The sequence below is a fragment of the Bos indicus x Bos taurus genome, chromosome 16 (genome assembly GCF_003369695.1).
Source record: "Bos indicus x Bos taurus breed Angus x Brahman F1 hybrid chromosome 16, Bos_hybrid_MaternalHap_v2.0, whole genome shotgun sequence".
Lineage (NCBI taxonomy): Eukaryota > Metazoa > Chordata > Mammalia > Artiodactyla > Bovidae > Bos > Bos indicus x Bos taurus.
Genome location: NC_040091.1, coordinates 66,382,483 through 66,410,293, shown reverse-complemented (window position 1 = coordinate 66,410,293; position 27,811 = coordinate 66,382,483). Strand labels below are relative to the sequence as shown.

At 37.6% G+C, this 27,811-nt stretch overlaps 1 protein-coding gene across 4 annotated transcripts in view; it reads right to left on the bottom strand.

The window, feature by feature from the left end:
• HMCN1 (hemicentin 1) overlaps window positions 1-27,811 on the bottom strand; it is a 537,282-nt gene that overhangs the window by 108,279 nt on the left and 401,192 nt on the right. For all 4 annotated transcript variants that reach the window (XM_027565583.1, XM_027565584.1, XM_027565586.1 and 1 more), the window contains 13 exons: window positions 27,225-27,412; window positions 25,435-25,531; window positions 19,499-19,660; window positions 18,439-18,552; window positions 18,119-18,321; window positions 17,740-17,821; window positions 17,497-17,628; window positions 17,023-17,172; window positions 13,968-14,127; window positions 10,908-11,032; window positions 10,513-10,696; window positions 9,569-9,666; window positions 6,126-6,404 (listed from right to left, as the gene is read on the bottom strand). In XM_027565583.1, coding sequence (XP_027421384.1) covers window positions 6,126-6,404; window positions 9,569-9,666; window positions 10,513-10,696; window positions 10,908-11,032; window positions 13,968-14,127; window positions 17,023-17,172; window positions 17,497-17,628; window positions 17,740-17,821; window positions 18,119-18,321; window positions 18,439-18,552; window positions 19,499-19,660; window positions 25,435-25,531; window positions 27,225-27,412 — 1,974 coding nt within the window. The remainder of the gene's footprint in view (window positions 1-6,125; window positions 6,405-9,568; window positions 9,667-10,512; window positions 10,697-10,907; window positions 11,033-13,967; window positions 14,128-17,022; window positions 17,173-17,496; window positions 17,629-17,739; window positions 17,822-18,118; window positions 18,322-18,438; window positions 18,553-19,498; window positions 19,661-25,434; window positions 25,532-27,224; window positions 27,413-27,811) is intronic.

The following is a 27,811-nucleotide window of genomic DNA, read 5'->3' as shown; positions in this document are numbered from 1 at the left end:
TGTCTCTAAATATTCTGGAGCACTGCCTCTGTTATCACCTTTCATTCTGTGGAACACTCATCTACACCACTGTATTTCTGTTTGTTTATTTGATATTGTTCTGTTTCCTGCTACAGTTAAAACTCAATTTAGTCCAGCTGATAAGTACTTAAATCTATTCAGTTCAAGCCAACAGATAAATATTATGTGTCAAATGCCATGCTCAAGCCCAGGGAATACAGCAGTATGTAAAAAGGGTACCGCTCATCATGGAGTTTAACTAAGGATGAGATGGACTTTTAAGGTTATATAAATAATAATAGGTACTATGAGAAAGTTTATAGCACATCCTAGAAACATTTGGCCACCAAAATTCTTCATTTTTCCTTGTGGGACACATTTTGTTGAAAAAAAAATTAATGAGCCAGAGATTTTATTTTAAACATTATGAAAAAACAAAATTCCAAAAAATTATTGATTGTTGAAATAGTTCACTTCTTTCATGTTCATTTCTTCTCCCAATAAAAATGTTTTACTTCTCGGAAAACATATGGTTTCTCTCTATACTATTTGCTTGCATGTAGAACACTGGAATACACATTTAAAATATTTTTTGTGTGTGAAATAATGCCATCTGCAGCAGCATGGGTGAACCTAGATATTATCACACTAAGTGAAGTAACTCAGACAGAAAAAGACAAATAGCATATATAACTTACATGTGAAATGCAAAAGAGTGGTGCAAATAAACTTATTTACAAAACAGAAATAGAGTCACATATGCAGAAAATAAACTTGTGGTTACCAGGGAGGAAAGGTGGAGGAGAGATAAATTGGGAGATTGGAATTGATATATACACACTACTACATATAAATGGGTAACAAGGAGCTACTGTGTAGCACAGGGAACTCTACTTAATACTCTGTAATGACTTACATGGAAAAAGATCCCAAAAAAGAGTGGATACATGTATAACTGATTCACTTTGCTATAGAGCAAAAGCTAACACAACATTGTTAATCAACTATACTTCAATTAAAAAAAATTTTTTTAAGTAAAAAAAAAAAAAATCCCTAATCAAATCTAGGCAAGAATTATTCAACTTGCCAGGTGGGCTTTTTGAAACCATATACAAGTGTATATATCTCTACAGTAAAGTTTTTCTTCCATATATATATAAATGTACAAAAGAAGAAACAGAGCTAGATCATTTGAAATGACCATTAAACTATAATCTACGGACTGGATCATTTAAAGACTGTGGAATAACACAGTAGCATAAACATTACGCTTTTCCATTAAATTACTATCATCAGAAGAGATTTCAGTTCTGTTGTTGTTTAGTCACTAAGTAGTGTCCAACTATCTTCACGACCAAGATAACCATGAAGGTGTGATCACTCACCTAGAGCCAGACATCCTGGAATGTGAAGTCAAGTGGGCCTTAGAAAGCATCACTATGAACAAAGCTAGTAGAGGTGATGGAATTCCAGTTGAGCTACTTATTTCAAATCCTAAAAGATGGTGCGGTGAAAGTGCTGCACTCAATATGCCAGCAAATTTGGAAAACTCAGCAGTGGCCACAGGACTGGAAAAGGTCAGTTTTTCATTCTAATCCCAAAGAAAGGCAATGCCAAAGAATGCTCAAATAACTGCACAATTGCACTCATCTCACACTTGAGCTAGTAAAGTCATGCTCAAAATTCTCCAAGCCAGACTTCAGCAATACGTGAACCGTGAACTTCCAGATGTTCAAGCTGGTTTTAGAAAAGGCAGAGGAACCAGAGATCAAATGCCAACATCTGCTGGATCATCAAAAAATGCAAGAGAGTTACAGAAAAACATCTACTTCTGCTTTATAGGCTACACCAAAGGCTTTGACTATTGTATCACAACAAACTGTGGAAAATTCTTCAAGAGATGGGAATACTAGACCACCTGACCTGCCTCTTGAGAAACCTATATGCAGGTCAGGAAGCAACAGTTCAAACTGGACATGGAACAACAGACTGGCCAAACAGGAAAAGGAGTATGTCAAGGCTGTATATTGTCACCCTGCTATTTAACTTATATGCAGAGTACATCATGAGAAACGCTGGGCTGGAAGAAGCACAAGCTGGAGTCAAGATTGCCAGGAGAAATATCAATAACCTCAGCTATGCAGATGACACTACTCTTATGGCAGAAAGTGAAGAGGAACTAAAAAGCCTCTTGATAAAAGTGAAAGAGGACAGTGAAAAAGTTGGCTTAAAGCTCAACATTCAGAAAATGAAGATTATGGCATCTCGTCCCATCACTTCATGGGAAATAGATGGGGAAACAGTGGAAACAGTGTCAGACTTTATTTTTTTGGGCTCCAAAATCACTGCAGATGGTGATTGCAGCCATGAAATTAAAAGACGCTTACTCCTTGGAAGGAAAGTGATGGCCAACCTAGATAGCATATTCAAAAGCAGAGACATTACTTTGCCAACAAAGGTTCATCTAGTCAAGGCTATGGTTTTTCCAGTGGTCATGTATGGATGTGAGAGTTGGACTGTGAAGAAAGCTGAGCACTGAAGAATTAATGCTTTTGAACTGTGGTGTTGGAGAAGACTCTTGAGAGTCCCTTGGACTGCAAGGAGATCCAACCAGTCCATTCTGAAGGAGATCAGCCCTGGGATTTCTTTGGAAGGAATGATGCTAAAGCTCAAACTCCAGTACTTTGGCCACCTCATGCAAAGAGTTGACTCATTGGAAAAGACTCTGATGCTGGGAGGGATTGGGGGCAGGAGGAGAAGGGGACAACAGAGGATGAAATGGCTGGATGGCATCACTGACTCGATGGACGTGAGTTTGAGTGAACTCCGGGAGTTGGTGATAGACTGGGAGGCCTGGCGTGCTGCAATTCATGGGGTCTCAAAGAGTCGGACACGACTGAGCGACTGAACTGAACTGAACTAAGTGTCCAGCTTTTTGTGAACCCATGGACTGCAGTGTGCCAGGCTCCTACGTCCTCCACTATCTCCTGGCACTTGCTCAAATTCATGTGTATTGAATTAATGATGCAATCTAAATACCTCATCCTCTGCCTCCCCCTTCTCCTTTTGCCTTTCCCAGCATCAGAGTCTTTTCCAGTGAGCTAGCCCTTTGTATCAGGTGGCCAAAGTACTGGAGCTTCAGCATCAGTTCTTCCAATAAATATTCAGAGTTGATTTCCTTTAGGATTGACTGGTTTGATTTCCTTGCATCCCAAGGGACTCTCAAGAGTTTTCTCCAGCACCATGAGTTGAAAGCACCAGTTCTCTGGTGTTCAGTCTTCTTTATGGTCCAACTCTAACATCTGTACATGAATACTGGAAAAACCATAAATTTGACTATACAGAACTCTGTTGGCAAAGTGATGTCTCTGCATTTTAATATTCTGTCTAGGGCTTCCCAGGTGGCACCATTGGTAAAGAACCATCTGCCATTATAGGAGACATAAGAGATGTGGGTTCAACCCTTGGGTCGGGGAAATCCCCTGGAGGATGACATGGCAATCAATTCCTGTATTCTTGCCTAGAGAATCTCAGGGGCAGAGGAGCCTGGTGGACTACTGTCCTTTGGGTTGCAAAGAGTTGTACACGACTGAGTGACTCAGCATGCTAGGTCTGTCATAGCTTCCCTTCCAAGGAGCAAGTTTCTTTTAATTTCATGGCTGCAATCACCATCCACAGTGATTCTGGAGCCCAAGGGGGTAAAAAAAAATCTGTCACTGCTTCCACTTTTTCCTCTTCTGTTTGCCACAAAGTGATGGGACCCGATGCCTTGATCTTTGTTTTTTTTTATGCTGAGTTTCAAGCCAGGTTTTTCACTCTCCTGTTTCACCCTCATCAAGAGGCTCTTTAGTTCCTCTTCATTTTCAACCATTCGAGTGGTATCATCTGCATATCTGAGGTTGTTGATATTTCTCCCAGCAATCTTGATTCCAGCTTGTGATTCACCAGCCTGGCCTTTGGCATGATGTACTCTGCACAGAAGTTAAGTTAACAGGGTGACAGTGAGCAGCCTCGTCATACTCCTTTACCAATTTTGACCAGTCGGTTGTTCCATGTGAGGTTCTAACTGTTGCTTCTTGGCCTGCATTTGGGTTTCTTAGGAGACAGGTATGGTGGTATGGTATTCCCATCTCTTGAAGAATTTTCCACAGTTTGTTGTGATCCACACAGTCAAAGGGTTTCATGTGGTCAATGAAGCAGAAGCAAATGTTTTTCCGGAACTCCTTTGCTTTCTTCATGATCCAACAAATGTTAACAATTTATTTCTGGTTTTTCTATCTTTTCTAAATCCAGCTTAAACATCTGGAAGCTCTTGGTTCATGTACTGCTAAAGCCTAGCTGGAAGGATTTTGAGCATAAACTTCGCTATCTTGTGAAATGAGTGCAACTGTATGGTAGTTTTAACATTCTTGGCAATGCCCTTTTTTGGGATTGGGATGAAAACAAACCTTTTCCAGTCCTGTGGCCACTGCTGAGTTTTGCAAATCTGCTTACATATTGAGTGTAGCACTTTAATAGCATCATCTTTAAAATGATCTTTAGGATTTTAGGATTTTAAGTAGTTCACCTGGAATTTCGTCACCTCCAGTAGCTTTGTTTGTAGTAATGCTTCCTAAGGGTCACTTGACTTTATACTCCAGGATGTCTAGCTCTAGGTAATTGACCACAACACCATGGTTATTGGAGTTATTAAGACATTTGTTGTATGGGTCTTCTGTATATTCCTACCACTTCTTCTTAATCTCATCTGCTTCTGTTAGGTCCTTACTATTTCTGTCCTTTATTGAGCCATCCTTGCATGGGTGTTCCCTTAATATCTCCAATTTTCTCGAAGAGTTCTTTGCACTGTTCATTTAAGAAGGCCTTCTTATCCTTCCTTGCTATTCTCTGGAACTCTGCATTCAGTTGGGTATACACATCTTTTCATTTCTCCCTTGCCTTTCACCTGTCTTTTCCTCAACTATTTGTAAAACCTCCTCAGACAACCACTCTGCATTCTTGTATTTTTTTCCTTTGGGCTGGTTTTGGTCACTGCCTCCTGTACAATATTATGAACTTCTGCCCATAGTTCTTCAGGCACTTTATCTACCAGATCAATCCCTTGAATCTTTGTCACCTCCACTGTATAATCATAAGGGATTTGATTTAGGTCATACCTGAGTGGCCTAATGCTTTTTCTCTACTTTCTTCAATTTAAGCCCGTATTTGGCAATAAGGAGCTCATGATCTGACCCACAGTCCAAGTACTGCATTTTGGACTCTCTTGTTGACTATGAGAGCTATTCCATTTCTTCAAAGGGATTTTTGCCCACAGTAGTAGATATATCGGTCATCTGAATTAAATTCACCCATTCCAGTCCATCTTATTTCACTGATTCCTAAGATGTTGATGTTTACTCTTGCCATCTCCTGCTTGGCCACATCCAATTTACATTGATTCATAGACCTAACATTCCAGGTTCCTATGCAATATTGTTCTTTACAGCATCAGACTTTACTTTTACCACCAGACATGTACACATCTGAGCACTGTTTCTGCTTTGGCCCAGCCACTTCATTCTTTCTGGAGCTATTAGTAACTGCCCTCCGCTCTTTGCCAGTAGCATACTGGGCACCTTCTTCTTGGGGGTGGCTCATCTTTCGGTGTCATATCTTTTTGCTTTCCATACTATTTGTTGTGTTCTAATAGCAAGAATAATGGAGTGGGTTGTCATTTCTACCTCCAGTGGGCCATGTTTTGTCAAAACTCTTCGCTATGACCCATTTACCTTGGGTGGCCCTGCAAGGCATGGCTCATAGCTTCATTGAGTTATGCAAGCCCCTTCACCATGAAAAGGCTGTTACCCATGAAGGAGGATTTTAATTCTTGGAAAAAGTTAAAAAACTACTTATCTACTGTGTGTGACTTGGTCAGTGAATGATGTTTTATAAGTAGTAGGGCTCATCCTTTTATACAGAGAAGAAACAATAACATGCTTCAGATAAAAGTAAATGTAGGGGAATTATAAAACAGAAATATGAAATACAATGAAATTTTTAAAAATTTTGTCCCATAGCCAGTGATTCTAAAAATTACACTTACTCATTGTCTTTATTATGACATATTTCCCAATTATTTTACTCACCCAAGATCTTCAGGATAAAGTGTTTGCTGACTTCTCCTGCTTCATTTGAGGCAATGCAGGTGTACCGTCCCGAATCTTCAGTTTCTGCTTTGATGAGCTGAAGGACCATTCCTTGAGAGCTGATTGACAGATGGGCATCTAGCCCCAGAGGCCGACCATCTCTAAGCCAGGACATCCTGGGAGCTGGGGTTCCATCAGTAAAACATGTCATGGAGGTGGAACTACCCTTGACAATTGTGATTTCCTCTGTCCCCATCCCATTGTCCAGACTTGGTGGTACTAAATAGAAAACAAAATTATATATCTATTATTATTTTATATCAATTTAGATTAAAAATTTTAATGGTTCCCTTAGTTCTATAGTGTTTCTGTGATCTATAAAATTATAGAATTTAAAATACCATATAATTAGTTAAGACTTTACTATAAAAATCTGTATTATAGGCTAATTACTAACTTTGCAAAATATTAATAATAAGCTCTCAGGACTGTTTCCTTGTTGAACATACAAAACTAAATGTGGTTTAAATTTGGTCATTTTTTTTTTAACATTTTAGACTTTCACCTTTAATTTATTATAATATATTCCAGATATTATATCCTCTTCCAATAACACAAGAGAAGACTCTACACATGGACATCACCAGATGGTCAATATTGAATGCAGATTGACTATATTCTTTGCAGCCAAAGATGGAGAAGCTCTACACAGTTAGCAAACACAAGACCAGGAGCTGACTGTGGCTCAGATCACAAACTCCTTATTGCCAAATTCAGACTTAAATTGAAGAAAGTAGGGAAAACCACTAGACCATTCAGGTATGACCTAAATCAAATCCCTTACAATTATACAGTGGAAGTGACAAACAGATTCAAGGGATTAGGTCTGATAAAGTGCCTGAAGAACTATGGACGGAGGTTCATGATATTGTACAGGAGACAGGGATCAAGACCATCTCCAACATAAAGAAATGCAAAAAGGCAAAATAGTTGTCTGAGGAGGCCTAACATATAGCTGAGAAAAGAAGAGAAATGCAAAGGAGAAAAGGAAAGATATATCCATGTGAACAACGGGTTCCAAAGAAGAGCAAGGAGAAATAAGAAAGCCTTCCTAAGTGATCAATGCAAAGAAATAGAGGAAAACAATAAAATAGGAAAGACTAGAGATCTCTTCAAGAAAATTAGAGATACCAAGGGAACATTTCATGCAAAGATGGGCTTGATAAAGGACAGAAATGGTATGGACCTAACAGAAGCAGAGGATGTTAAGAAAAGGTGGCAAGAATACACAGAAGAACTGTACAAAAAAGATCTTCATGACCCAGGTAACCACGAAGGTGTGATCACTCACCAAGAGCCAGACATCCTGGAATGCAAAGTCAAGTGGGTATTAGAAAGCATCACTATGAACAAAGCTAATGGAGATGATGGAATTCCAGTTGAGCTATTTCAAATCCTAAAAGATAATGCTGTGAAAGTGCTGCACTCAACGTGCCAGCAAATTTGGGAAACTCAGCAGTGGCCACAGGACTGGAAAAGGTCAGTTTTTATTCCAATCCCAAAGAAAGGCAATGCCAAAGAATGCTCAAACTACCACACAATTGCACTCATCTCACACTTGAGTAAAATACTGCTCAAAATACTCCAAGGCAGGCTTCTACTGTACATGAACCATGAACTTCCAGATGTTCAAGCTGGTTTTAGAAAAGACAGAGGAACCAGAAATCAAATTGTCAACATCCGCTGGATCACTGAAAAAGCAAGAGAGTTCCAGAAAAACATCTATTTCTGCTTTATTGACTATGCTAAAGCCTTTGACTGTGTGGATCACCACAAACTGGAAAATTCTGAAAGAGATGGGAATACCAGACCACCTGATCTGCCTCTTGAGAAATCTGTATGCAAGTCAGGAAGCAACAGTTAGAACCAGACATGGAATGGCAGACTGGTTCCAAATAGGAAAAGGAGAACGTCAAGGCTGTATATTGTCACCCTGCTTATTTAACTTATATGCAGAGTACATCATGAGAAACGCTGCACTGGATGAAGCACAATCTGGAATCAAGATTGCCAGGAGAAATATCAATAACCACAGATACGCAGGTGACACCACCCTTATGGCAGAAAGTGAAGAGGAACTAAAAAGCCTCTCGATGAAAGTGAAAGAGGAGTGAAAAAGTTGGCTTAAAACTCAACATTCAGAAAACTAAAATTATGGCATTTGATCCCATCACTTCATGGCGAACAGATGGGGAAACAGTGGAGACAGTAACAGACTTTATTTTGGGGGGCTCCAAGATATCTGCAGATGGTGACTGTAGCCATGAAATTAAAAGACTCTTGCTCCTTGGATGAAAAATTATGACCAACCTAGACGGCATATTAAAAAGCAGAGACATTACTTTGCCAACAAAGGTCCATCTAGTCAAAGCTATGGTTTTTCCAGTATCATGTATGGATGTGAGAGTTGGACTATAAAGAAAGTTGAGTGCCGAACAATTGATGCTTTTGAACTGTGGTGTTGGAGAAGACTCTTGAGAGTCCCTTGGACTGCAAGGAGATCAAACCCGGACATCCTAAAGGACATTGGTCCTGAATATTCATTGGAAGTACTGATGCCTAAGCTGAAATTCCAATAGTTTGGCCACCTGATGTGAAGAACTGACTCATTAGAAAAGACCCTGATGCTGGGAAATATTGAAAGCGGGAGAAGAAGGGGACAATAGAGGATGAGATGGTTGGATGACATCACCAACTCAATGGACATGAGTTTGAGTAAACTCCGGGAGTTGGTGCTGGACAGGGAGGCTGGGCATGCTGCAGTCCATGGGGTCGCAAAGATTCAGACACGACTGAGTGACTGAATTGAACTGATATTATTCCAGAAGTATACTTCAACTACTTAGTGTGAAATAAACAAAATAACAAGTTCCAGAGTCAATTTTATATAATCCAACATAAATCATTTTAGCCGATTGTAAATAGTTACTTAACTCTTCTGAGATGTTCTTGGGGATTTTGAAGTCTCTGATCTAGCAAATCTTGAGAAATGGAATGTTTTGAGTTCTATCTCTGTCTAACATCACAGACAGATATTTAGTATACACACAAATATCCATTCGTATTTTAAATACTCTCAGATGATAACACATTAGAAAACAGTCTTGACTGTCTTTTTGTATGAAAAGACTGCTCTTGTGTCTGGATTGAAATGCTATTTTAAAAAATTGACATTTCATTTAATGCTAAATTCCAGGTTACAAAAGTATTTTGACAGACAGTATGCTTCAATATATATGTATCCCCTGGGAAGAAAGGCATCCTGCCCTAGTTAGTAAGATCCTGTTTTGCCAATCTTTCCTGCCATGTCAGTATTTAAATTAAGCCTGTTGCTTAATACTGGGCACATAGTAAAGTACTAGGGACGTTGCTGGTAAACATACCCAAAACTTGAAGGCTGAAATGTTTATTATCCACCCCAGCTCTGTTGGATGCCACACAAGTATACACAGCGACATCGGATGCCTGAGCTCTCACAATCCTGAAAAACAGTTTGACCCAACACTTCATAATTTCATCCCACTTCATAATCTGATATTTGATCAACATATACAAATAAAAATACTTGTGATAATACAAAGATCATAGAAGGTGATTTATTTGGAGAAATTTTAGTTATAAAGATTATAACCATCCATCGCAAAACATAGACGCCTCCAGTGAAATTTATTTGACAAAGCTGATTAGGCACTAAGAGTAAGCCACTGAAAATGTAACAATGTGAGAGGTGAAATTTTCAAATACATATTAATAGAGAATGGTGAAAATCACATAATTATAGTAAGCATCTTCCCATTATTTTGCCAAAGTTTTAGCTAAAATAGCAGCTCTTGAAAAAATATATATGATAGATATAAGTCTATGAAAGACCTATTGAATAGAAATTTACTAAAACATGAACATTTAAATAAGAATAATAAAGCATTTCAAATTTATATTTGCCATTCTCCCTCTTCTAAAAAAAAAAAAAAAACTGAAAGGGAAACAAAAGTAAAAAATGTAGGAAAAGACATTTTTAAAACATTATTTAGATGAAGCTGTTGTTGCTTACTAGCTAAGTTGTGTTCAACTTTCTTGCGACCCCATGGACTGTAGCCCACCAGACTCCTCGGCCCATGGGATTTTCCAGGCAAGAATACTGGAGTGGGTTGCCATTTCTTCCTCCAGGGGATCTTCCCAGCCCAGGGACTGAACCCATGTCTCTTGCATCTCTTGCAGGCAGATTCTTTATCAGGGAGCCAACTTTACCAACTTTACAAGTTTACCAAAGTTAAGGTTTACAATTACAGTAACTCTGTGTAGCAAATCACACACAATAAAAGCTGACCTGATAACTTGTCCTCCAGACAGCAACCGGATATGGGAGGAGAGAGGCAGAGGAAGTCCATTCTTTAGCCAGTTTATCTGTGGTGGAGGCATTCCTGTGGCTCTGCATTCAATATTTATTGAGGTATCCACCAAAGCCATTAATTTCTCTGCTTCTTCTTTATTACCCCTAATTGCAGGTGGAACTATGTCATGCAGAAAATGAGAGAGGAGGGAGTGGGTTTATGACTAGTTCAAATCATTCAACTACATTTACCCATGTTTCTGCTTTGTATCCCCAAAGGAAATAACAAGGACATCAGATTTTAGAACTAAATGCTTCAGACACCTACGGCTTCATTTCGTCTGATAGATTCTAAGGCGCATAACCAAAAGAGGATGACATTTCATATTTACCATAGACATTTAAATTAAAAATCCGGTCTTCTTCTCCAGCAGGATTAGTAGCAACACACGTGTACTTCCCCATGTCAGATGGGAGGGCTCCGTAAATGTTTAATGTGCTGCCATCTGCAGCCACCCTGTAGGAGAGAATATAACAGATGCACTGACATGATGTGTATGGAGCTAGCTATTTCCGGAAAACTCACTTGGATTATTATATTCTTGAAAAAAAAGAGTCATGCTAAAATGCATCTTCATTTTGGATATAATGGTTCAAATCTTTTTCATTAAGTACATGGAAATCAGAGCTAGTGAAACTGAAGGTGATTTCAGGTAACCAACTAAACTTCTACAGTAATGGGTGTCATACACCCACTGCCTCCTTCTGAGGAAAAGGAAATGAACAACACCAGGAATTTTTCTATCCAAATCACGGGCAAAGGCATGTTTTTCTCAGAAATAGAATGTTTTGTCATTACTTATCAATATAATGTTGGAGTTAAATGAAAATTATAAAAATTTTGGTATAAAAACTGAAGAATGTTTATAATGTTTTAATGAGAAGTTAAGGTGGAAAAAATCTAGCTATAAACAACTTAGTATTAGTCTTAATGAGAAAGAGCTGACTCATTTGAAAAGACCCTGATGTTGGGAAAGATTGAGGGCAGGAGGATAAGGGGATGACAGAGGATGAGATGGTTGGATGGCATCACCGACTCAATAGACATGGGTTTGGGCGGACTCTGGGGGTTGGTGATGGACAGGGAGGCCTGGTGTGCTGCGGTTCATGAGGTTGCAAAGAGTCGGACACGACCCAGCAACTGAACTGAACTGAACTGAAGGAGCAAGATGGAATAATTCATTTAATCAGTGACAACAGCTTAGTATTTATGTACGGGTGTCGTTTGTAAATTTTTTCCCACAAATTGCTATAGCTTTCTTTTTGAATTACATAATAGTGAATACTAACAATATGATTACATTATCAATAATATCTAAATTAAGATTATTACATTACTGATTCTATTCACACACCATTTATTATCAAATAAAACTTCCTATGTTTTATAAAGAGGTTAAATTACTATCTATGGTTATTCTTACAATAGTCATTAGATTCTCCCTGTGTCAAGAGTAAATACTCCATTTCTACTACGTCATATTATTAAATATAATTATTGAGAATTACAATTTTATTATCTGGGCCTATTTTATTTTTTCTTTTTCAAAACATAAATTTTTACATTCCATGAGTTTAACCATATGAATAAACGAAAAGCCAGGCCGCCATAACTAAAGGAAAACACTAAGTTGACTTTGGAAAAATTACTTCATTTGATGGATAAATTGGCCCCTCACAAACCTACATATACTGTGGAGCTGGGAACAAATAATCAAAAAATTGAAAATAAGAATAAATATATTTGAGATCTTAATGTAAGAGGAGAAGTAACAGATCCTAAATCCCTAGGTATAAATATTACCTTTTAGAATAACTTAAAGTCCCACCAACTATCTAGTACTTGGTTTGGAACTGGGTTGATATCACAGCTGATTTAATAAAAATAATTAAATATTGGTTAACTTTTGAGGGATGTCCAACCAGAGAAGTGAAATGCAAAATGTACCTCTAAACTAAAACATTATTTGGCAATTCACCTAATCTTGTAAAGGGGACTAATATTTAAATTTTAACATAAAACTTCAGGAAAAAAAACATTTATTTTTCCATAAATTGTGTACATTCAATTCATTGCTTAGAAAATATACTGCAAACCCTTAAATTTAAAATATTGGTTCAAAGTAATAAAGTTTGCAATACATTTAATTAATGCCTGCTGAGGTATATATATGGAGAAGGCAATGGCAACCCACTCCAGTACTCTTGCCTGGAAAATACCACGGATGGAGGAGGGGCCTGGTGGGCTGCAGTCCATGCGGTCGCTAGGAGTCGAACACGACTGAGCGACTTCACTTTATTTTTTCACTTTCATGCATTGGAGAAGGAAAAGGCAACCCACTCCAGTGTTCTTGCCTGGAGAATCCTAGGGATGCGGGAGCCTGGTGGGCTGCCGTGTATGGGGTCGCACAGAGTCGGACACGATTGAAGCGACTTAGCAGCAGCAGCAGAGGTATATATAAGGGATTTCCAGGTGGTTCAGTGGTAAAGAATCCACCTGCCAATGTAGGAGACATGGGTTTGATACCTGGGTCAGGAAAATCCCCTAGAGAAAGAAATGGCAACCCGCTCCAGTGTTCTTGCCTGAAAAATCCAGTGGACAGAGGAGCCTGGCAGGCCTCAGTCTGTGGGGTCACAAAGATTCAGACGTGACTGAGTGACTAAGCATGCACGCAAGGTATATATAATTCTTAAAGTAATTACAATTACTCTGGTGTGTATATATTATGGGACTTTGTGAAGAAATAATCTATCAGAGTATAGAATAATGGATTGTCCTTCAAAATACATTCGTTGAAAATATCAGGAAGCCTGTAACATTTATCATTCCATCTCTATGAGGTTTGTGGCATGAAGAGTCAACTAAAAATGGGATTTGGACACATTATAAGGGATGAACCAGGTTATGATGATAGTATCTTTTCTCAAAATGAGCCAAGCACTATGGCATGTCTGGTGGTTTGGTGATTTCAGGACACAAAATCACATCTAAGAGATGACTGATGAATCTTTTGAAGGATGAAATTGATCTGATGTTAGCAAGAAAGAGGAACTAATTATTTTTATGATGTAGACTTTGGTATAAATGTTCTGGAATTAGGGGAATAAAATCTACAACAGCTAACTAACATTTGCAGAAATGAACATGTAGGGAGACTTTATAACACAGAGTTGAAAGATAAAGAACACATGCATACACGAATACTCTTGAATGATTCTCCCAGGAGAATATCTGTGTCCAGCTCTCCAAAACTGTATCCTTTTTCTTTCTGAATATAATGATAGCCAAGTTCCAAAGAGACTGAATTCACTATTATTCACATGAAATTTGAAGCATAAAGCAATGTAGAAGACATTACAATTAATGACACAAAGATTCTTTTTACACATACCGAATTCTTTCTGTTTCACTGCTAACTATGGGCTTTCCATCTTTAAGCCACTGAATAAGTGGGGTGGGAATGCCATTTGCACTGCAGACCAGCTCAACATTTTCCCCAAGAAGGACACTGACTTCACTTGGAATCTCAGCATCAGCAACATTTGGAGGAACTTTGGAGAAATAATTAAGACTTTCATTATCAAGGCATAAGAATGCAAATTCTATGAATACAACAGAATCATAGAACAATATGGCATTTTTATGTCATATTCTTCCTAGATTGTGGTTCAAGATCAAACTCTTGCCATTGTCAGAAATTACTTGAAAAATAAGTATAGGAATCACTTCAATATTCTTTTACATTGTAAGTTGATATAATTATTTAGTCATAGGGGTTGGTGACAAATCTACCTCATGGGCACCCTTCTTGGCCAGAGAGAATCACTCCTGATTAAAGCCTCAATAGATAGCTCAGAATTAATACAGTTCAGGAGAATCTGTCTTATAAAAGTTTAGCATAAGTCTGAGAAAGGTATCTGAATTGAGTATTTCTCTATGATACAGTTTAAATACTATTTATTCTGAACAACAAATAGCTTATTATTCAAGATTCAATCATCTCTATTTCTTTTACTAGCATCTTTCTTCCTCACTTTAATGATTCAATTAGGAAATAATGGATCATAAAAATATTGACAATTCTATTAGAAACACATTTGAATTACTCTTCTTAATAATTACAGTGGTGTGGTTCATATAGTGGAGGCAGTTCACACCAACTTGCAAGAGCCAGATTTGCATATCTTTACAACTCTGTGTTCAGTGCCATCATTTCAAGTGGTAGCTTGAAATGGGCCACTGTGAAAATACTCACACCACAGAACCTGACAAATGACTGGTTCCAAGTCAAGACCATTTTATTTGCAGAGTCAATTGTTAGACATTTACCAACACACCACTGCATAATCTTCCCAAAGCTCATTTCAGTCGTCCAAAAGATAATAATAATTACACTAAATTTATATTTACCAAAGAAGTTGAATCAATAAGAATGCTAATGAGACATCCCATAACAAGTGTCGAATACAGGAAAGCAGGCTCTTGGGTAGCTCAGTGGTAAAGAACCCACTTGCCAATGCAGGAAATGTGGGTTCAATCCCTGTGTTGGGAAGATTCCCTGAAGAAGGAAAATAACAACCCACTCCAGTATTCTTGCCTGGGAAATCCCATGGACAGAGGAGCCTGGTGGGCTACAGTCCATGGGGTCGCAGAAGAGTCAGACGCAACTTAGCGACTAAAACTACAGCAAAGGAATAGCATGGACTGGCCTCATGTACATATATGGCCTCTATATAGTCTTAAGACACACACAAAATGTCTGGTAAAAATCTTTGATCGTACACATACTCCATGACTGGCATATATTATTATTAATGCATTAAACATAAATTAGGCATGTAATTTCTGACACTGAATCTCTGAATGGCTGTATTTCCTTTTGTGCTTCTAAAATCTTCAGCATTACTAGTTGGAAATACCACTGATACTCATAAACTAATTTTGATTTTTAATTTCAGTTTTTAGGTGATGGATTTTAATCTTACTGCGGTGATCATTCTGCAGTATATACATATATAAAATCATTATGTTGTACACGTTACACTTGTATAATGTTGGTGCGTGCTCAGTCACTACATTGTGTCCAACTCTTTACGACCCCATGGACTGTAGCCCCAAGGCCCCTCTGTCCATGGGATTTCCCAGGCAAGAATACTGGAGTGGGTTGCCATTTCCTCTTCCTTGTGATAATACAAAGATTATAGAAGGTGATTTATTTTTGGAAATTTTAGCTATAAAGATTATAACAATCCATCCCAGGATTGAACCCACGTCTCCTGCATTGGCAGGTGGATTCTTTACCTCTGAGTAAAGAAAGGGAAGCCCTATACAATGTTACATGTGAATTATATTTCAATAAAACTGGAAAAAAATTTTGATTTTTCTGTGGTTTCAGCAGAGCACACAGCAAGTAAATAGTACATATTCACAATTGCATTGGACAAACTTAGGACAAAGTCTTTTCACAAAACTATAATGAAATTGGAAAAAGCAAGCATTTCAACTTGGTTTCAAGTTAGACTTTCATTTCAATTTAAAAATTAGGCTGAAAATAATACCCAAAGGTTTGCTGAAAATCAAAAGGATGCAAGTTCTCCCTGCAGTGCTCAATTCTATGCTGGAACATAACAGATGCTAAGTATTTAATTAAGTTAATTAAGTATTTCTTGGATAAATCAATGCTCTTTAGTCTCACCTCCAATTAGATTCATGATTATTTAAATGTACCCATTCCTTGACCAAGTAATTAGGACATATTTAATCTCTTCATGAGATAAATCTTACTTATCTATATAAATAGAAAGAGACTCTATAGGCTTAGTATCAAAATAAGTTATTCCAGCTTTAAGTGAACAAGTAAATACACTATAGGAAGGTACACATTTCAGGACACATGAAAAAATAGATTTTGAAATTTCTACTGTTCTTCACATTTATGTCCATTTTCATGAAAACACTACCTACCAGTAAATGTAGGACAGAAAATTCGCAGTATTTTTTGTTTATCTAAAGATATTTTGGGGACTTCCCTGGTGGCCCAGTGGTTAAGACTTCACCTTACAATGCAGGATGTACAGGTTTGATCCCTGCCTGGGAAGCTAAGATCTTAAATGCCTTGTGCCTCGTGACCAAAAAACCAGAACATAAAACAATAGAAGCAGTATTGTAATAAATTCAATAAAGACTTAAAAAAATGGTCCACATAAAACAAAATATTTTAAAAAAAGATGTTTTGTAAGTCAAATCATTATGCTGTGTACTCTAAAATTATATGGTTCTTTACATCACTTAAATCTCAATAAACTGAAAAGACTACAATATCCAAAACACACAAAAGAGATATTTTGAATCAATTATAAATGATCTGTTTAGATATACACTTATTTTGTAGTATAAAAAGAATGGAATAAGGAAACTGAAGACAGATTCGAGTGTACCCCACATACCTTGAATTGAAAGAATGTAATGTTTCTGTGCTTTCCCCTCCATATTTGAGGCAATGCATGTATAGTTTCCACTATCTGAATGTTGGGACCTGGCAATTTGGAGTTTTCTTCCCCCAGACAAAATATGAACTTCCAATGAGCCAGAATTTTCTAGCGGTAGAAACAAAGCAAATCATAAAAAAGCTTTTAACATCTCTACAATCCACCATAAAAATGTCTGACTTTATGTGATAAATGTATTTCTTAAAGGTCCTCCCTTTGTACTTTGATTTGAAAGGACAGCCTTATTTTTTGAAAAAGACAAGGAGAAAAATCTCTGTAAAATGCAGACTCTTTTGTAGGTTTATATTATAGTACATTAGGCTTTCTGAACTAAACATAGCTATGTGCACAATACTGAACGTGTGCTAGTTTATTAACCTAATGAATGAGGTGCAAAAGAAAACAATCATAAGAAATGCACAGCTTCATTACCTATGGGTCTGTGGTTCTTCAACCATGCTATGGAGGGAGGTGGGATTCCAGTAGCATCACATGTTAAAGTAACAGGATTGCTGACTGTCTCCACAGTGACTTCATTTTCAGGCCCTTCAATACTGGGTGGCACTGTAAAAAGAAAGAAGAAAATCATGTGTCCTCATTAAGTTAATTCAGGACACTTTCTTTCATTTGCATATCTGGGGGAAAAAAAGACTTGTATTAGAGGCAGATGCTCACCATATACATTGAGGTGGAAATTTTTATCATCCCGTCCTGCTACATTTATAGCTCTACATACATACTGGCCTGTGTCAGATACCTAAAAGAAAAAGATACTATTGTATGTGTTCCATTAAGTTACAGATGACCAATCACACTGTTCGAGTGTAGATTAAATCATCAGTCATCTTTATGCTCGAATGCCCCAGTCCTAATTGCTTTCTACAATCCTGCTTTTTCTTTTAAATGAAAAAATGAAGGGAATGGCATTGATGATGTTATTTTTTTTAATGACAATTTTTTAGTGTAGTAAAGGAAAGATACAACTTCCAATTCTCTCTTCCATAATCCCACCAAGGAGTCACGCACGACACACAAACAAGAATAAAAGATGCACCTCAGCTTTTGTGATGTGCAGCATTTGTCCATCGGCCAAAATCTCCAGCCGAGCAGACTCTGTTAGCATCCGTCCATTCTTATACCAGGTGATGACTGGAGGCGGGACAGCATTCGATCCACACTCCAGTGATACTGAGGTCCCCTCTCTTACATTAACTACAGAAAGAGATTCGCTTCCATGATCTTTAATGCTTGGGGGCACTGAAGGAAGAAAATAAAAAAACAGAGGTTTTGTTTTTTCCATTAAGATGCTCAGATAGAAAATAGCTAATACCAGTTTGAAAATGAAAGACTCGTATGAGAAGAGTGTAAACAAACCATAAACAGTCAGGGAAACTTTTTTCTTGCTTTCCCCAGCTTGGTTGATAGCTACACAAGTGTATTCACCACCATCAGATACCTTGGCCCGGATAATTTGCAAAGTTCGACCACCTGTGGGCAAATATAACGCAAATTGAAGAGTGGTATAGAAATTGTTGTAATAACGAGTTTATCAATAAGATAAATGACAAAATATATCCTTTCCCTTAGAGAGAAATCTATATATATTAATAGAAGCATTTCATATACAAAATGAAAGAATTTAATCAGTTTCCTTGGATCCTTTCATTATTACTTTGAAAGTTAAAGTGTTAGGCACTCAGTCATGTCTGACTCTTTTTTGTGACCCCATGGACTATAACCCACCAGGCTCCTCTGTCCATGGAATTTTCCAGCAAGAATACTGGAGTGGGTTGCCATTCCCTTCTCCAGGGGATCTTCCGCACCTGAGGGATTGAACTCTGGTCTCTCACACTGCAGGCAGACTCTTTATCATCTAAGCAACCAGGTAAGCCCATTACTTACTCTACTTCCTTCTAAAAGAAGAAATTAATAAAAATTTATCTCCAGCAACCAAATGTGGATAACAGAACTGTTTCATACAGATTCTTCTGAGTAAACAATAATTTTACTATAGTCAGTATAAGTTAAGTATTCCTGGTTTAAATCTCCCACAGTACGGAAGTGGCTATCATCTGTTAGCCAATTTATCTACCCTCCAGGAGCTTTAGTACTGATTAAAAACAACCAGTGAATTTATCCAATGAAAGCACTATTTCGTAAACTTATCATCCCCAAAGGATTAGTAAGCAGTTCTGTTCCTAAATTTCATAATTTTTTGAAGCAGGCCTTGTTGCTGTACATTCCCACTCAACTCATAAAAGTCTACACAGTTTCATCCTAAGGGCCCCAAATGGCTAGAGAGGCATTTAATGTGAACAAATGAATGTAGCAAGACAAAAGTCTGGAAAGAGACTAAGTTGAAATTCCATTTGTATTAAAAATAAAGAAAAATGAGAAAGTGTCACCTACGTTAAAAGAGTACTAAGTTCCTTACCAGGCACAATGAGAGCATTTGTGTTTGGTTTGATAGGCTGTTCATTCTTGAGCCAGCTGAGATCAGGAGGTGGAAAACCAGAGACCTCACAGGTCAAAGAGATGAAATTGTTCACCACAACAGTGAGATTTTCAGGGTTAGGACCAATGACACTTGGAGGAACTATAATAGTAAATATATTAAAAGTGAAATATGTTAATATTAAACATATTAAAGTGAAAAATGATATTATCAATAACACATACTCCAATTTATTAATATAAGCCTAACCACTGTACTCTGCTAAAGCACTGAGTTAATGATACTAATTATTTACCTTTCTTCTTTGAATTCCCTAATGCCTTCATCAAATTCACGTACATCAGTTTTGTTTTTCCCAGTTGAAAGAATATACTAGAATTTTCAAAGGCAGAATTATTGTGCATTTTATTTGTAAAATTTTGGAAGTTCTTAAGATGGCTTTGTCAATGTACAAAGATCTAATACTGCTTTTTATTAAATATATTTGAATATTCTGGCTTTTAATATTACACCCTTAAAGTTTTTATTTTCTTGCTTATAGTAATACTAGACATTTTATTTTAGGGTGTCATCTATTTGTAAATTATACAGGTAATTTCAACAATGTAAAAATAAATGACTTTCAAGATGAGCAAAAAGTTTAAGAAATAAACAATATAACGTCTTATTGTTCAACACCAAAAAAGAATTCCAAAAGCAAAAGCAGTACAGAAAAAAGTGGAGTAAAAAAAAGATTAATAATGCAATGACAATTATGCATTAAAACACACGTTTATGGAACAATAGATGTTTTTATAAGAACACAGGCATATTGAAGGAATAACATTATGGATTCAAATGACTTCCGAAGTGCAGATGGGGTGGGAATAGAAGTGAGGAATGGGCATTAAAAATGAATGAATACATGAATGAATGGATAGATTAATAAAGGCAGAGATAGGTCTTGCTCAGGCTAGTGAAGACAGTAAGACATGAGATAAAGAATGTAACACTCTATTTTTATATTATACTCTCTCTATATATTATTCTCTCTACATATTATATTCAGATTGGGACTTTAAAACAGCATCAAAAACAAATAAAAAAAGATCAAAATGACAAAATTGCTTTTTAAATATTACTATCAAATTTTTGATCACTAATTTTCATGACCATTCATTTATACTTACTTCAGATGCTGTGCTAAGTGCTGATGCAGTACAAAATATAACAGATTATACCTATAAAGAATAATTTGGTGGTAATGACACTGAGGAAACAAGTGACAGATAACATTTTTTTTCAGTGGTTATGCTGTGCCAGGCACTAAACACTTCATAATGCCATTTCTTTGAAAGCTCCTAAAACTTATGTGTTAGATACAGTTCTTATCCTCTTATTATAGATGAGGAAGCTGAGACAGAGAGAGGTTAGCATCTTGCCTAAGCTTTCACAGTTACTGGGAGAGATTGGTGTCTGGCTTTAGAGCCCTGTTCTTAGCCACCATCTGATACTGCCTTGTAAATACAAGTGTGCATGCTTAGTTGCTCAGTCGTGTCTGACTCTTTGTGACCCTGTGGACTGTAGCCTGTCAGGCTCCTCTGTCCATGGGGTTCTCCAAGAAGACAGAAAATGGGGGCATCTTCCAGAAAGACGGCATGGCATATACAATGGTCCAAATGGGGAAAAGAATATGGCACCAGAAGGCTGACCTGACCAGAGTTTGAAGAGCGAGGTTGTTGGGGAGTTAGGCTGGAGAGTAGACAAGATGTAAGGACTAAGTAGGATCAAGTCCTACAAGTTCTTCTGGGCATCATTAAGAATACTGAAATATAGCCCAAGGAAAGGAAAGCAGAAGAATGGTTTACTCAAAAATTCACTTAAAAGATACCAATCTGGCCACAGTGGAGGGGACTGGTGAGAAGGCTAAAAGGAACTCAGAAAGACCAGTTAGGTGACTATTGCTGTGATAAGTGCAAAAGATTATAGTGCTATGCTCAGGATGGTGTCGGAAAGAACAGAAGAGTGAGTGGATCGAGGGTGTTTTGTGGGTAGAATATCCAGGACTCAATGCTTTAGCTGTGAGGTTTAAGGAGGAGGAGGAATCAAGGATGACATTCTTTTTCCTGGCTTCAACAGTGGGAAGATGGTGATTCCCTTTACTGAGACACAGATCCCTGGAGGAGGAACACATTCTGGAGAAAAGGGAATAAGCTCAGTTACATACATATGGTTTTACGAGTGACTATCACACGTTTGTATTGATAAGAAGTAAATATCTGAATAGAAGAGTCTAGAGTTCCTGAGGGGGCCCTGGCTGGAGATAAAACTTTGCAAACTATCCACACATAAATGGTATCTGAAATTTGGGGATTCATGAGCTCACATGATGAGTGAGGAAGAGTTTGAAGAAATGAAGTTGAGGGCTTAGAAAAATAAGGAGTAATAGTCAAGTAGGAAGGGAGGAACTAACAAAGCAAACAGAATGAGAGATTGGAAAGGAAAGATACAAATAAGGGGTGTAGGTGTCACATAAGCCAAAGGAAGAGAAATTTTGAAAAAGATGGTCAAATGCTAGAGAATGTCAAATGCTCAAAAGTAAGAAAGATAAAGCCTGGAAAATGCCTACTGGATTTTTGATGTCATTTCATGAATTCAGTGAGCAGCTTCATTGGAGTTGTAGGGGTGAAATCTGGTGAGTAGCGGTGGGAGGAGTGAGCAGGAGTGAGGAGATGGAGATGGAGACAGTAAATATACACAGTGATTAGAGAGGTTGTTTTGAAATCGGGGGCAAAGAGAGGGAGGCAGCTGAAGGGAAATACTAGGTTCAAGGGAGAGTTTCTTATTTTTATTTTTTAAGAGGGAAGAGAGAAGTAAATTTAAGTGCTCTTGGGAAAGAGCAAGTAAAAGTGTGAATTTCAATACTGGAGAGGGAGAGAGGAGACTGTGGGATTTCTGAGGGGGTAGTGGCAGGGATCTAGGGCCAAGTCAGCCTTTGGAAGGCAGAGGAACTCTTCCATTCTGTGTTGTAACAGAAGGAAAGAAGAAATGGCAATATCAGACACAGCTGATATTGTCAATTTGATGGTAGGAATTAGAAGTGGTTTCTGCAATATGCCTTCTCTTTTCCCTGTAAGACAGGACGTAAGGGTATTGACTGAAAGTGAGAGGTGGGCTGTGATTGACTCAATGTTTGCGTCCCCCCAAAATTCATATACTAAAACCCTAACTCTCAGTGTGGTTGTATTTGAAGATGGGGACTTAAAGGAAGAGGTGAAACATAAATGACGTCATAAAGGTCATAAACCTGATCCTACCAGATTACTGTCTTTATAAAAATAAGACAGCCGAAAGCTTCCTTGCTTTTTCTGTCCATGTGTGCTCGTGGAAGGGCCGCATGAGGACAAACTGGTCATCTGCAAGCCAGAAAGGGCCTTCACCAAAGCTGAATCCTGCTGGAACCTTGATCTTGGACTTTCCAGCCCCCAGACTGGGGAGAAAGTGAACTCCTGTTGTTTAACCACGTAGTCTCTGGTATTTTGTTAATGGCTGCCCGAGCTAAGATAGGCGCCATCTGACGTTTGAGAAGGTGTGAGGATCACTCTGAAGTAGAGACATAAGGATGCGCCCCAGCCAGTATAAAGGGCTTATTTCAAGCAGTACCTGTGAATTTATAATGCCAATATTCCTGATGCCAAGAGTTTCTCCAGCCAGGGTTACCTACCTGGGTATAGGTATGGAATTCAGTTGAGAGGTAATACAGAAAAGCAGCTAGGCTTAAAGCCTCTGGAATCAGACTACCTGAGTTAAAATCCTGGTGTTGTATTTGCCAGCTGTGTAACTTTGGCCATGTTACTTTATCTCACAGAGGCTCATCTTTTTCATCCATAAAAGAGATATATAATAGGACCAACCACCTGGGGTTGAGATAATTAAGTAAAATAACATAAATAAAAATACCCGGCACATCATCTTGTAGGGATCAAGCAGTTAGTATGTTGCGTTGCTATATGTGGAGCTGAGCTTTTATTAAGCAAGAACACTGAGAAGACATGGGCTAAGAGCAGTAATTGATACGCTGGTCAACGAAGGTCAAGCTGGATGTGAAGGAAAGCAAAGACACAGAGGGTTGGAAAACACTGGAGGTCAACAGACTGAAGGTTAGAGACCAGCAAGAACAAGCACTGTTGGAAAACAAATGGTATGGTTTCAGGGAAGCAATTTAAATGGTTTCTCCCCTACATGGATTTTCCAGGATTTAATCCAATATGAAGTGTGGATTCCTATTGCAGTCAGGAGATCAAGACACCGTGAACTGGCAAAAGAAGAAACCCCTCCTGTCCCATTCTTAACAGTAAACACTAACGGCAGCTGCCTCTCAATTCATGCAAGGTCCCCAATTCAGATGATTCTGCTGTACATTAAGAAAAGAAACTGGATATGAAGGAAATATAATCAAGGGACAACAAATATTTATTTACCAACTACCATGTCTTTAGGTTTAGGAAGACCAAGGTCCATAAGAAATAACCATTTGTCTACAGCATTTATAATACAGTTATAAGACATAGGTGAAGATACAGACATATAAAGATAATAAGGTAGCGTCTGTAACTACTAAAACTGGGGGTTTTACATGATGCTTTTGACCACATAAAGAAAGAAAAACGAATCCTGCCTTGGGGAATCAGGAAAAATAATCAACACTTTTATTTTTCAACATTTATTCTACTGTACTTTATCGATTAGAACGTATACTTTCACAATGATTATTATTATTTAATTCTTTCTGGGAAATCATAATACATTATTACCATTTTGGTCAGATTTACTCAACAAAAGTTTCTAAGCACTGGGACTGCAGAGATAGCACTGCCTCAAATCTGTTACACGGCATCAGTACCAGACGTTGCTAGACATCAATACTTCCTACATATCGCACCACAAAGAATATCCATCGTGCTAAATAAAAGTCTTTTGAAAGAAGAAATGTTTGACTAATGTCAAATTTCTGCTATTTTCAAAATGAGCTGGAATTTGGTATATGAATCACATAGAGTGAGAGTAAGCGAAAGTTGCTTGGTCGTGTCTGGCTCTTTGGGACCCTATGGACTATACAGTCCATGGAATTCTCCAGGCCAGAATACTGGAGTGGGTTGCGTTTCCCTTCTCCAGGGGATCTTCCCAACCCAGGGATAGAACCCAGGTCTCTTGCATTGTAGGCAGATTCTTTACCAGCTGAGCCATGTGAATCAAACAGTTAAAGAAAATCTGTTACAATAATTGTTCACCATTTCCAATTTAATATTCTGGAAGCAGCTGTGTGTCATGAAAATAAAATTATTTATGGTTGACATCCAACAGCATTTTTAGCAAAAGCAAAAAAAAAAAAAAGTATTTATGGAGTGTCTAGCATTTATCGAAAACTTAAAATCTGATAAATGAATTAGATGTATGGATGGTTCTTAGGAATTATTTAACTACACAAAGTGACTTTTTCTTCCTTGGGGAGTGTATTAAGTTCTGGAGGGTGTAACTCAACATGAATTCTATAACTGAGGATAGAAACTGGTTCCAATCAGGCCCAGTGGGTAAATTTTCATGAGTAGAAGAGCTATTTTTGGTTCTTACTTCATATAAACTTATATTCTTTGGGATTTCAAATTTTGATTTTTTTTTTTTTACTTTCAAATAAGTAGGAGTAACTACTTTGTCTTAGGGGACTGAAATAATATAAAAACAGTCTTCCTAAAAGATTTGTACTTTATAAATCCCACAAGCTGTGGTAAGAAAGAAAGAAGGGGAAAGATTGAATGAATGCTGGCTCCTCACATGTTCAAGTTAAAAAATAGGAAATAAGCCTACATAATCTAAAACACAGTTTTCCTGCCTTTTCAAGCATACTGTAACAGATGTTTTTGGAACTGAGCTCTTACCATGAACATTGAAGTTAAAATATTTTTTGGCACTTCCAGCTGTGTTCTCAGCAACGCACACATATCTGCCGATATCTGTTATTTGACTATTTAGAACCTAAAGGGAAAAATGAAGCAATTTCAACTAAAACTTTTTAGAAAGCAACTTGTCAATTTTAAGAATAAACAATCCATATTCTTCCTAGTTAATACCAGATAAACATAATAAAGAATTTTTGTATGTAGCATGGCTGATGCTGGTTTTTATGAGGTCAGTTAAATAAATATTTATAAAGATTTCTAATCAGAAAAGGCAATTTTGTACATACTGGCATATTGACTAAGAAAAGTCCGAAGTCCTTCTCCCACTTCCCCATCTATATCCCTGCCCATGTGACTACATCACTGGAAATTCCTCCCATCAGGAAGTAGGATAAAGATGTAGAATTTGTGTTGGCCTTGTGACCAGCTTTGACCAGCAGAGTGTGATGGATGTGACAGTGTTCTATTTCAAACCTAGGCCTTGTGCGCTTCCCCTCACTCATCTGGAAGCCTGCCACCACTCTGTGAGGAAACCAGGATTAGCTGGCTGGAAGGTGAGAGATCACATGGGAAGGGTCATCCTAGTTATTGCAACTGAGGCCCCAGAAACGTGCCAGAGCCCAGCTAAGATCAGCAGAGCCACTAAATTCAACCCATAGTATGTAGACACTTGAGTAAGCCTTGCCCAAACCAGAAATCACCCATTCAACCAGAAGGCTTGTGAGCTGAATAAATCCCTATTGTTTTAAGCTGTTCGAAGTGGTTTGTTTTACATAGCAAAGAGTTAATATAGTAGCTATGTTTTTAAATTATGCAGACATTTCTATCGATCTACATATCTTTTAGCTCTAGCCAACAGAAATATTTAAGCATTTAGTTAGAGGTTGTACGTGCATCAAATAGAAAAAGTCATGATGTTTAGAAGATACTTAGAGAATTCAAGATTATTTATAAGCAGTGAATCGCATACTTTTTTTTTTTTTAATAACTCCATGAGATATGTTCTGGGTTGGATTCCTTGATGCTTAAATTCTTGGGCCTACAGAACATCATTAATGTGTTCGAGAAATAATTTAAGTTGTGTCCTAACAAAAGAGTTGGTGTTATTTCTACAAGTACCTATCTTTCTTTTAGGACACTTGAAAAAAATAAGACATACCCATTAGTGCATAGTAATTCAGGATATTTGTATGGTTTCCATTATTATCAACTCTTTGCCAACAGAGGACAAATTTTAATCTACACAGAACTTTATACCATCTAGAATATTATCAACAGAAATATACAATAAAAAGATTATAATAATTCACTTATAATTTTATTTTTAACACAGAGGCCATATTACAGTAAATTTAGGTGTATGTGTGTTGAATGTACAGATGAATTCTGGAAATATTCACATAAAACTGTTAACAGTCGTCACCAGTGACAATGAGAAAAGAATGAGGAAGAATAATTGTATTTTATATGCTTTTTATGATGTGTTTTTTTCATAAATGGGGACTGAAGCCCACCAGGCTCCTCTGTCCATGGGATTCTCCAGGCAAGAATACTGGAGTGGGTAGCCTATCCCTTCTCCAGGGGATCTTCCTGACCCAGGAATTGAACCGGGGTCTCCTGCATTGCAGGCAGATTCTTTACCAGCTGAGCTACCAGGGAAGTCCACAAATATTTATAAACCAGTACAAATTATTTTTAAAAGCAAAAAGTCAGTGATTATAAAATACAAAGTCAAATAGCTATTTTAAAATTAGATTGTTTACTGTTACCTGAAGAATTCTCCCATTAGATAGAAATGTATGACGCTCATCTTCTAGCAAGGGCTGCCCATCTTTTTGCCAGGAACTCCGTGGTGTGGGACTGCCACTGGATGAACACTCCATCGTCACACTCTTGTTCACCAGCACGGTGACCTCTTCAGGGAGATCACCATTTGCTCCCTTGATAACTGGTGGCACTAATAAGTGATTGAAACAAAGAGAAAAGACAGGAAGCAAAGTCCTTTCTAAATTATTCTAGCTTTATGACAATTTTTAAAAGTTTGGGATAAGAAAGAAGCAAAAGTTGAAGAAGAATCCATGATCCTGATGTAACATTTTACATTAATAAATTAGGGTGCTGATAAAAATTATGTGAATTTGGGTTTATTTTTTTCTTCCCCACCTATCCTGGACTTCCAAAGTTTGCTTCCCATTTAGGTTAACACTGATTATTAACTTTCTGCACCACCCTCACAGACTCCCCTCCCCACCCTTAGGTCACATTATAATTTTTTTTTTTTAATCTCTGATCCCAGGTTGATGAGGGTGGGTGTAGAAAGCAATGATGAAGCCAAGTAGCTCCAACTTCAATGTTT